At 44.7% G+C, this 12,059-nt stretch overlaps 1 protein-coding gene across 1 annotated transcript in view; it reads left to right on the top strand.

Moving 5' to 3' along the window:
- PAK5 (p21 (RAC1) activated kinase 5) overlaps nucleotides 1-12,059 on the top strand; it is a 112,920-nt gene that overhangs the window by 90,141 nt on the left and 10,720 nt on the right. Inside the window, exons 4-5 of the mRNA XM_068987592.1 lie at nucleotides 854-987; nucleotides 3,201-3,327. Coding sequence (XP_068843693.1) covers nucleotides 854-987; nucleotides 3,201-3,327 — 261 coding nt within the window. The remainder of the gene's footprint in view (nucleotides 1-853; nucleotides 988-3,200; nucleotides 3,328-12,059) is intronic.

Below are 12,059 nucleotides of genomic sequence, written 5' to 3'. Positions count from 1 at the left end.
CATGCGAAGCCACCGGTAGCTCCGTGCATTTCTACCTCCCATAGGCATTCATTTCTTTCCCACCCTCCTGACCTCACATACAGCACCAGGTCAGTGGGACTCAGCTTCTTCCCGATCCACAGCTCCTGATTTCTGGAACTTATTTCCAAATTGCAACACCGGAATAGACAGGACAAATGAACTTAGATAAATAACTGTATGATTTATTATTCAATACTGATTCTGAAAGTGTTACCACAAGCAGCCCCAGGACAGGAATTCCTGGATGCTCTCTCTAGCAAGCAGACACAAGTTGACATTTTATGCTTAAATCCTAATGTTTTTACCTTCAAGACCTATCCTTTGTATTCAGCCCAAACTCTTTCAGACTCAACACAGACCTCCCAAGAAGTTAAATTGGTCTCATGCGGCCCAAACCCTAATGACTATTAATTTCGTTCACTTATGAGACTCGGTTACTTTGTGTTGGTGACCCTTTTGCCCAGTTAACCAACAGCAGCCCATGCACAGTGGGTTTTAAGAGCAACCTGAGAAATCTGATCACATCCCCCAGAACAGTCACCTAACCTCACTCTTGAGAATGGAGACCCTTCTATGGTTCTGCCTGTCTTTATTCTTGATTCTTCCCAAGTCTCACTGACCTGCTGTTTTCTCTGACTTTGCTAACGTCATCTCTATTCCTACCAGCAATTCTCAGCACTGCCCCTTTATCTGTAATAGACTTCTGAATCTATCTCTCCCTCACCATCATTAATTCTCCATCATTAAACTCACAGCCCAGATGTAGTCACAAGAAAACAAAAAGCTTAATTTCACCTTCCTAAATCAAACAGTGTCTTTCCATTTTGCCCAGGTTGTGATAATGCGGGATTATCACCATGACAACGTGGTTGACATGTACAACAGCTACCTTGTTAGTGATGAGCTCTGGGTGGTCATGGAATTCCTAGAAGGTGGTGCCTTGACAGACATCGTTACTCATACCAGGTAAGTTTCTTATTATCCAGACAAATAATTCAAGATGCTTCTTATTCTTCCCCAGGGTAAGACCTTAGTAACTACTTCTATGAACTCTTCATAAGTTGTAAGCACTTTGAAGGCAGAGAAATGACTGCCCTCACTTCTGTATTCCCAGGTGCCTATTACAATATCATGTATGTATAGTTCATTCATTCAATTCACATTCTCCCTGCCCTCTAGGAGTTCACTGATACTGATTTTAAATCAGCAAGCTGCTGAGAATTGAGTTTAAGTGACAGATAATAGAATTTCCCATCCCACTGAAGATTTCTAAAACTGAATTTGATTCTTATGAGCTGCCAGGTCATTTGCTATGTGTTGATACTACCAAAGGTATCTGGGAAAGGCAGGGGCAGGTGAAAGAGCAAAGTTTTATGTAGTTTAACAATAAACTACATAAAAGAGAGAGAGAGAGAGATTCTTCAATTCTGTTTCAAATCACCTTGCAAGTAACAATGGTTAATTGCCCCTGTTGCCTCAGCTACTTGCTTCTCTGATATGCCACTTGTGGTCATTTCATCAAGTATATATTAATCACTTTTTATGTGCCAGACTCTTCCCTAAATGCTGGGGGTACAAAATAAATAAATTATAACACCTGTGCAGAATCAGAAAGATGTACATGAGTAGCATAGAAGATCACCTGAATATCTTCATTAGAGTCAAGAAATATTTTTGAAAAACAGCAATGTCCAAGATGGGTTTTGAGAGATGCATAGGAGTTTACTAAGAAGGCAAGTGGGAAGAAAAGGGCATGGAAAGCAAATAAAGAGTACGTGCTAAAACAGTGCTTCTCAAATTTTAATATGCATGCAAATTACCCATGGATCTTATTAAAATGCAGATCCTGATTCAATAGTGAATAGAGTGATACTTTGCATTCTAAGGAGCCCCCAGGCAATGCTAATGCTGTTAGTTCATAGACCATGCTTGGAAAAGCAAGGTTCAAAGGAACACATATGTTAAAAAAAAAAAAAAATCATGTACATTTAGGAAACTTTAAGTTTGCTCTTCTGGTAGATAAAATGCCAAAGAATTGAAAGGATTGTCATGAAGGAGTTATATCAGATGTCACTGAAATGGCATCCAAATCATAAGTGAATCCAGATGAGCAACAATAGAGGGGAAGCAAGATAGCAAGAAAGCATTGGGAACCCATGTGAGGGCAGTTTCTGCTGTTTCTCCACTGTAATGAGGCAGTGTTTCAGTCACAGCCCCCTACAGCTCTGAGTCAGCGGTAGACCATTTCAGCTGGCAGATTCCTATTAGTATAGCCAGAGGCCACAGCAACCCTACATGGATATAGATACAGACAGATAGTGTGTGTGTGCGCACATGCGTGTGTGCGTGCAAGTGTGCTCGGTCACTCTGCAACCCTATGGACTGTAGTCACCAGGCTCCTCTGTCCATGGAATTCTCCAGGCCAGAATACAGGAGTGGCTTGCCATGCCCTCCTCCAGGGCTCTTCCCAACCCAGGGACCGAACCTAGGTTTACCCACATTGCAGGTGGATTTTTTACCATCTGAGCCACCAGGGAAGCCTGAAGAGAACTGTGAAAGTGAAAGTCACTCAGTTGTGTCCAACCATATAGCCCATGGAATTCTCCAGGCCAGAACACTGGAATGGGTAGCCTTTCCCTTCTCCTGGGGATCTTCCCAACCCAGGGATCAAACCCAGGTCTCCTACGTTGCAGGCAGATTTTTTACCAGCTGAGCCACAAGGGAAGTCCAAGAGGAGAACCATGGTCATGCCCATGTCCAAGATGAGGCAAAAGAGACCCAAGGACATTAGAGGACTTCCTCAAGACACCTAGGAACCGTTCCTGGAACTAATATAGCTCCATTCAATGTGTCCTCTCTACAAGACCCTGGCGTTGTGTCAGTACCTGGGGAATTACCTGTAAAAGTCCAAGGAAGTGCATTTGCTCTAATGACCCAAAGACCAGCCAGTGGGGCTCCCTTTCCTTTAGTTTATACTTGGCCCCTGTCATCGTTAGGGTTAAGCCTTAGGTTCTGGGAATCAGGTCCCAAAGACTTCCTTTTCCTTCCCTGTAGGTTTTCCAGACATGGACTGGGGAGCATGGACTGGTTCACTGGAACCCAAGGGAGCTACCTCTCTTAATCATTTCAAAGATGGTCTTAAACCTGACCTAGCTCCTTCAATGTGATTTCCTTTCTAGAATGAATGAAGAGCAGATAGCTACTGTCTGTCTGTCCGTTCTGAGAGCTCTCTCCTACCTTCACAACCAAGGAGTGATCCACAGGGACATAAAGAGTGACTCCATCCTGCTGACAAGCGATGGCCGGGTAAGGTTTTCATGTTCGGTCCCTCCCCAGTTTGCTCTGTCACTTCTTCTGTCACTGGTATTATCTTCCCAAGAGCACTTTCTCATAACTCTGACTTTCCATACGTCACCTACAACACTTTCCAGAGGGCTTACAAAAAGGAAATCACCATCCTCTGTGTCATCCTGTTAGTCAGAATTATCTGTGAACTGAATTTGAAGGATAATTTTCCACTTTAACAATAAGCATGGGAAGTAATACTATGGAAAGTTCTTTTATTTTCCTGCTACATGGATATTTCTGTCGGTGGGGAAAAAATGACTTTTCTAGGACATGTCCACCCTATTCACGTCTGCAGTATCACTAAGAGTCCCTGCAGATGACAAATTCCAGTACTTTGTGTATGTGTGTGTGTTAAGTCTCTTCAGTCTTGTTTGGCTCTTTGTGACCCCATGGACTGTAGCCCACCAGGCTCCTCCATCCATGGGGTTCTCCAGGCAAGAAAACTGGAGTGGGTTGCCATGCCCTTCTCCAGGGAATCTCCCTTACCCAGGGTTCAAACCTGTGTCTCTTATGTCTCCTGCATTGGCAGGTGGGTTCTTTACCACTAGTGCCACCTGGAAAGTCCTTTGGGAGAGTTTAATAAAGGTATTGGTAGATCAGTCAAGAGGAAGTGTCATGAGGACCAGGGCAGTTCTCTAGAATGGAACACTGATCTTGCTACCCCATGCCTGAAGAGGTCAGGTGTAGAACTCGGGACTGGAATCTGGAAGTAGAGATTGTTGCAGGAAGAGGCTGCCTGGCAGGAGCTCTGAGCCTCATCGGAAGCCAGACCCACAGTGAACCTGCAGGTTGGGAGCTGGGCCAAAAATAACCCAGCATCACTCTGCTCCTTCCTTCCAGGCTCCCACCGGAGCCCTGCATTGACTGAGTCCAGTTGGAAGCCATCAGCAGGTCAACAGAAGTTAACCTCCCGGGGCTCAGAGAAGGGAGGACCTAGATCTAGAAGGATGAATGGAAGATATCCGCCGCACTGATGTATCTCTAGGCTCAGATTTCTGCATGTCCCATCACTGCAACCTACCCAGAGAATTCACTTGAAACTTACCAGCCACACCAGGGTACAAAACACCGTAGAACAACAGCCATGAAAGGAATGAGTTGATGTTCCCTGGAAGACTTAGTTAGAAGAGTTTTGAAGTTTTGCTATTTAGGCCCTTTCCATGAAGTCACAAAAAGAATGGAACACAACTTAGCGACTAAACAATAATCTCCCTAAACTCCCACCAGATGTAATAGCCCCTGGATGAATGGAGGCAGTGTCCCTTCAATGCACCTGTCTTTTACCACCCAGCATCCTCGCTCACATGGAAAACATCCATGTCACATCAGAATTGCCCAGGAATGATCAGAGGGTAGCCAGAAAGAGCTTCCCAAGCACTTCAGCTTTTCTTCACTAAAAAAAAAAAAAAAAAAAAAAAAAGTTGATTTTATTGCAGAAAATCCAGCAAATTCAGAAAAGTATAAAGGATAAAACAAAGATCACCCATAATCCCATTTTCCATATTTCCATGTATATATGTGTATTTTATATAAGCATGCATGCATGTTAAATCACTTCAGTCATGTCCAACTCTGTGCAAGTTCCTAAGGATGAGTAAAGCAAAATCACTAATTTCATTCAGTTTATTCTAAGCATCTAGGGGTGTGATCATAAAGTGAAAGTTGCTCAGTCGTGTGTCTGACTCTTTATGACCTCATGGACTATACAGTCCACGGAATTCTCCAGGCCAGGATACTGGAGTGGGTAGCCTTTCCCTGCTCCAGAGGATCTTCCCAACCCAGGGATCGAACCCAGGTCTCCTGAATTGCAGGCGGATTCTTTACCAGCTGAGCCACCAGGGAAGCCCGAGAAGACTGAAGTGGGTAGCCTCTCCCTTCTCCAGGAGATCTTCCTGACCAATGAATCAAACCACGGTCTCTAGCATTGCAGGCATATTCTTTTCCAGCTGAGCTAGCAGGGAAGCCCTGATATCAGGGTGTGATCATAAACAGATAGATAAACATACAAATAAAATCACCACCAGACAGGCAAGGTGACACATTCTAAGTTTTCCATGAGTCACTGATTTAAGCCGGTAAAGAGGGTGGACAGTAGAGAGTCTGCAGAGGCTGTCAGAGAAGGCCCCTCTGTAGGGGGTGGTGACAATGGAGACTCAGGGAGCGGGGCCTGTGGCCGTCAGGACTGAGTGCAGTCCTGGAAGAGGAAGCGCAGCATGTGGGGCGGAGCTTGGCTCTGTGTGTTGGCCAGAGTGAGCTCATCCACATTTCAGAACAGGGCTCCCTATTGACTCCCCTTACTACAGAGAAAGGAAACTTTGTTTCTTAAAAAGAGAGCAGAGAGGGAGTGTGACTACTCCAAGAAAAGGCTGAGAGTATCATTTCTACTAACATATTAGAGTTTTTACAGCATTCTATAGTGCAGGAGACATATTTGTTTACTGTCATAATAATGAATCACGTGATTTTAAGTCAAAGGTCATTTTAGCATTCTCACTTGGCTCTGAGAGTTGGCTGGCCTCAGTGTAGGGACTTGTCAGATGAGACATCTCTACGTTCTCTTCGGGCACACGTCAGGTACACGCACTGACTGGTGACTGCACGCTTCGCTGGGACTGTCCTCTGGCACCCTACCATCGGGCCTCTCCACGTGGCCTTCCTCACAGCATGGGGGCTGGGGTCCGCGAGTGTCCCAAGCAAACAGGGTGGGAGTCCAGCATTTTTATGACCTCAGAGTCTCATAGTGTCTCTTCCTCCAGATTCTGGGGGAAGAAACATAAAACCCTCCTGAGTGGGAGGAGAACTGAATCACATGATAAGGGGCAGTATTGTTGTTGGCAGTTTTGGAAATATTGTCTATCACACAGGTATGCTGGATTCTCATCCTGTTGGGAGATATTCAGCATCATCAGTCCTGAGAGAACTGCAAGTTAAAACTATGAGATATCATTACACACCTCTAAGAGCAGCTAAAATGAAAAGTAGTGAGAGCACCACTGATTCATACACTGCTGGTACAGATGTAAAATGTAGAGCCACCCTTGACAAATGGCGAAGCAGTTCCTTTCAAAACTAAAAATGGACTTGCTACTACGTGACAGCAGTCTCACTCTTAGGCATATATTCCAAAGAAACAGAAACCTATTTCCACATATAAGCTTGCACGCAAATGTTTATGGCACTTTTAGTCATCATAGCCCCAAACCAGAAAATATGCAGATGTCCTTCTGAAGGTGAATGATGGCTAAATAACCTGTGGTGTGTTTATACCAGGGAATACTACCCAAAGGAAAAAGAGGAATGAACGAGTGATGCATTCATGAATCTGGATGAACCGCAAGGAGATTACACTGAGTGAAACAAAGTCAAACTCAAAAGGATGCACAGTGCATAATTCCACTTATGTAACATTTGTGAAATAATGTAAATATGGAGATATACAGCAAGTTAGTGGTTGCCGGGGTTACAGATTGGGAGTGTGTGCTATAAAGAGGTAGCATCATCATTTTATGGTGATGTTACTGTTGGTTATCAATTTGTGATAGTAGTTGTATAAGACTACAATGTGATAAAATTGCAGAGCACACAGACACACACACACACAACATACACAAGTGAGTTCATATATAACTAATGAAATCTGAGCAAGCTCTATCGACTGTCCAATTTCTTGGTGTTGATATTGTGCCATAGTGTATGTGAAGTGAGTGAGTGAAGTCACTCAGTCGTGTCCGACTCTTTGTGACCCCGTGGACTGTAGCCTACCAGGCTCCTCCATCCATGGGATACTTCAGGCAAGAATACTGGAGTGGGTTGCCATTTCCTTCTCCAGGGGATCTTCCTGATCCAGGGATCGAACCCGGGGCTCCCGCATTGCAGGCAGACACTTTAACCTCTGAGCCACCAGGGAAGCCCTCCATAGTGTATAAGACGCTGATATATAGGGAGAACTGGATGCACCTTTCTTTGCAACCTCCGATGAACCGATATACATTTCAAAATGTGGGCCAAATTGAGAGAAGAGCATGGAAACATATACGTGACCATATGTAAAATAGATAGCAAGTGAGAATTTGCTGTGGGACACGGGAAGCCCAACCCAGTGCTCTGTGACAACAAAGAGGGGTGGGGTGGGGAAGGAGATGGGTGGGAGATTCAGAAGGGAGAGGCCATGTGTACCCTGTGGCTGATTCACATCGAGGTACGGCAGAATCCAACAGAATATTATAAAGCAGTTATCCGCCAATAAAGAAAGTAAAAAAAAAAAAAAATAGTGAATTGCTCACGTTTAAGAGGATGAATCCTTTCTGGCCTCCTCAGAGACTACAAGGGAAATTATTTGTTATCAACTGAAAATAAATTATTCACTATTTGTCCATGATAGAAATAGTATCTAGTGAGTCACTAATTTGTGTTAAGCAGGGGTGTTTAAAGAGTGATGTTGGAGGCTTGAAAAGGAAAATAAATAACATGTTATAGAGTGGTTGTAAGAATTACATGAAGTAATTAGTATAAAGCCATGAGAGGTAAACCAGGTGCAAGGTAGATGCCCAAAATGAAGGCTATCCCGACCCTCAACCCTTGCAGTTAAAAGTTGAGTAAATTCATCCATGATTTTTCCTTGGCCTGGGGTTTGCATTTAAGAGATGATACTTAGGGGCCACTAGACAGTGAGTGACTAACTCTTATCAAATTCATTGGCTGAAATGGAAATCAAACACATATCTTCCTAAGCCCAATGAATGCATCTATTAAAAAGAGACATTTACTAGTGATCTTTGTAGTCTTTTTACTATAAATTGGTTGCCACACTTCAAGAATTAGGAAATTTCACACGAAATTTCACATTCCTCTCTCACTTAAAAACACCGTTTCTGACTTCACAGAATGGAGGTGGTATGATGGGGATGAATAGCATCATGGTGCAAATGTTACTGGTCCCCCATTCACGTGATGCCATGTCAGCCCTCACTAACTCCACCTTCAGATGCCACCACTTGCATCTCTTTGCTTGGGGACTTTCTCTGAACACTGTAGTCTGCTCTTCCAGTACAAAGCAGACTAGAAATTCCAAAGGAATTAGCCTCCACACTCCCCAGAGGCAGCCCTGAAAAAGTGATGGGATCTAATGTATGAATACCTGAGTTGTCTCGCCCTTGGATGGAACAGCCCTGAGGACACCTTATGCGCAGTCTCCCAGACATCCTCGACAGGGCTGAGCTCTCGTTCCCAAGGTGGTAGCTTGCTTGCTGATTAGTCCTTGAATGACTCCCTTCCCTTTCCTGTTCTAGGTCTCCATTTCGCTGCGAGTGATTCTTGTGTCTCCCCAGTACATGACTTACACTGAATCCTTATCTCAGCGTTTGCTTCTGGGGGAGGAGGGACCCAAGCTAACATAGTGCCAGAAAGAGCAAATATGTTTGTCCCCTTTCTCCTATAGGATTTGAAGTGAGAGTCAAAGGATAAGTAAGGGGGACTAGACTGGCAACCAGAACCTGTGAATGCTCCACAAGCCCTCTGCGGGGGCCCCTGACAGTCGGCTGGATGTCAATGTCTCTTCACCAAGGGCGTATGCTCCTCGTTTTACAGTGTCTCCACCAGCTCACTTAATTCGTTGGTATTATTTTCCTGGATCCTCAAATTGTTAGAATTTTACCTTTAGAAGAAGACCTGAATATGATCTCCCAAAAGCTCTTCTTAAATAGAGGCTCAGGCATGTTAGATAGCTTGCTTACATTCATTCCTTTCCAATAGTCTCTGAGACAGATGCAAACATTCCCATTTTCTAATGCAGGGAGCACAGCATGAAAAGTCAGGAGACCCCAGGGCTGAGTTTTCACTATTACTGTTGTACAGTTTGGGGCAAGTTTCTACCATGCTCTGAGCTCCATCAGAAGGCAGAGGGGCTGCCTGGGGCTTCCAGGCCTTTGCAGCTCAGCTGCCGCAATGCCTTCCCTCTCCTCTAGGCTTTGGCTGCTGAGAAAGTGGTCCTTCAGCTGTAGGCTTCATCATCAGTCTGGCCCCTTTTATTACTTCTTTCAGTTCCTTTGTTCGGGGGTCATCGCTCTTTTTAAAACAGGTTCTCAGACTTCAGTGACCATTAAAACCCCTGGAGACCTTGGCAAAAATATTCCTGGGCCCTTGTCTCGGATATTCTGATTCAGTCAGGCGGGGTGCATCTCTGAGAAATCTCCAGCTGATGATATCAGTACCATTGCCTTGTAGGAACCACCCAGGAACAAAGGCACAAAAGCATCCATGTTTCTGCCTTAGCAAAAACCTGGAGCAGATGTAGCAGTTCTTTAGAGCCCATACAATTCACAAAACAAGGGTTTTACACTCTGTTTTAAACTTATCTTATGGGTAGAGTCTCTTTTGCTCCCCCTCTTGCAAGTTTTTGTGGGGCCCTGATTGGTGTCTCAGACAGTAAAGAATCTGCCTGCATTATAGGACACCTGGGTTTGATCCCTAAGTCAGGAAGATCCCCTGGAGAAGGGCATGGCAACCCACTCCAGAATTCTTGCCTGGTGAATCCCATGGACAGAGAGCCTGGCAGGTTAGAGTTCATGGGGTCCCGAAGAGTCAGACATGACTGAGTGACAAACACTTTCTGACTCCTAGCCGGAATGCGTTGACATGGATAAGAGCTCAGGTTTAAGTAGCAGCTTTGTCTGAGTTCTAAGCTCCAGTTCCTTGTCTGGCCCCTGTGGAACCAGCTACATCTCCTGATTGGGGGTGGGCAACATGCTCACTTCAGTTCTCTTCGTAAGGTTTATGTGGTTTCCTAAGTACCTGCATTGTACAATCCTATCTAAACTAAGGCTCAGCCTAAAGTCTGTGATTTGCTTTTAAGAACTGCCTACAGTGTTTTATTATACTCATTACTTGAATTTTCATTATCTACTTGCAGATTTATTTGGATGAATGTTGTGTGCAATTATGTTCTTTCAGAAAATTGTCTCTTTTATGTACTTGGATGAGTAAAAAAAAATCATGCAAAAGCACTTATACTCCTACAACAGAAGATCAGGACTGGCTCCCAAGTGTTGAGTTTCAATTTCTGATCTTACATTTTGTCAGGGAGATAATTATTAGTCTCTCAGGCTTGGTATCTTCTTTTAATGTCTGTGAAAAGAAAACCACACTAGAGATACTGAAATTAAAACTGCCAATACCAAAATGTTGATATGTTCACCTCCTTAATCATTCAGGTTTCTTAAATTTACAGGCAAACAAAACATACTGGCAAAATTGTCCCTGCTCTCCTATCTGTGTAATAGAGTTGCAAATTTACTCATGCTAGAGCTTTGGAAATAATTACACACACACACACACACACACACACAGACAGACACACACACATAATTATATAGCTTCTCCCTTTCTTAAAATTAATCATGACTTCTGCATAAAGCCCCAGTGGCTAGAAAATTTTTTAACTCTATTTTAATTCAGTCTATTAAATTTAGCCTGCTTATACAATGTAAACATTGTCTATCAAGTTGAACTGATTCCTTTAAAACCTGTCTTTCAGATTTGGCTTCCACCTGTTCCTTCTTTCCACCTCCCACCCCTATCCTCCTCAGAACAGAGACAAATGGGGGTTGTGGGACCTTGGGGTGAAGGAGACACAATCCATCTTCTTGTGTCAGGGACCATCTGATGGTCCCTGCCTTATCGTAACAGCCTCTTCTGCCACCTGGGCCAGTGACCAGTGAGTGTTAACTGGTCCCATCAGCTGCTGGACTTTCCAGGAAGGCTTCTCTGCAAAATTTCACTCCAGCCTCTTTCCTCAAGTCTTCTTTTAATGTGTATTTGTTTGCATAGGTCTTAGTTGTAGCACTCGGGATCTTCTATCTTCACTGCAGCCTGAGGTATCCTTTTAAGTTGTAGCACATGGGATGTTTCTCAGTTGTGGTGTGTGGGATCTAGTTCCCTGACCAGGGATGGAATCCAGGCCCCCCTCCCCCCATTAGGAGCTTGTAGTCCTAGCCACTGGATCACCAGGGAAGTCTCTCTTCCCTCAAGTCTTGAAAACTATCCTTGGGACTGGCCCTCCTGTCAACCATAGGCTTGTGCTGGCCGCTTCCCCATTCCTTCACTAAGATCTGGAGGAGAGAAGCTTCTAGACCCCTGCACACCACACAAAGGCCATGATGGAAGCCAGTAGCATTGCCTCAAGTTCATTTCCACCCACTCTACTGTGCCATCTCTCCAGCGAGGCCATGTTGGGTGCACCCAAGGCTGGTGTGCAAAGGGGTTTCATCGCTGTATCTATGCACACAGGCTCAGGCGCTCAGTTGTTTCTGACCCCATGGCCTGTAGCCCACCAGGCTCCTCCATCGATGGGATTTTCCTGGCAAGAATACTGCAGTGGGATGCCATTTCCTTCTCCAGGGGATCTTCCCGACCCAGGGACTGAACCCGCTTTTGCATCTCCTGCATTGGCAGGCGGGTTCTTTACCCCTGAGCCCCCTTACTTCTGTTGTGCTTAGTTGCTCAGTCGTGTCCAACTCTTTGTGACCCATGGACTGTAGCCCACCAGGTTCCTCTGTCCGTGGGGATTCTCCAGGCGAGAACACTGGACTGGGTTGCCATGCCCTCCTCCAGGGCATCTTCCCAACCCAGGGATCTAACCCAGGTCTCCCACATTGCAGGCAATTCTTTACCGTCTGAGCCACAAGGGAAGCCCA

Source organism: Capricornis sumatraensis, chromosome 15 (genome assembly GCF_032405125.1).
Source record: "Capricornis sumatraensis isolate serow.1 chromosome 15, serow.2, whole genome shotgun sequence".
NCBI lineage: Eukaryota > Metazoa > Chordata > Mammalia > Artiodactyla > Bovidae > Capricornis > Capricornis sumatraensis.
The sequence above is the reverse complement of the archived record's forward strand: the minus strand, read 5'-3'. Positions and strand labels throughout refer to the sequence as shown.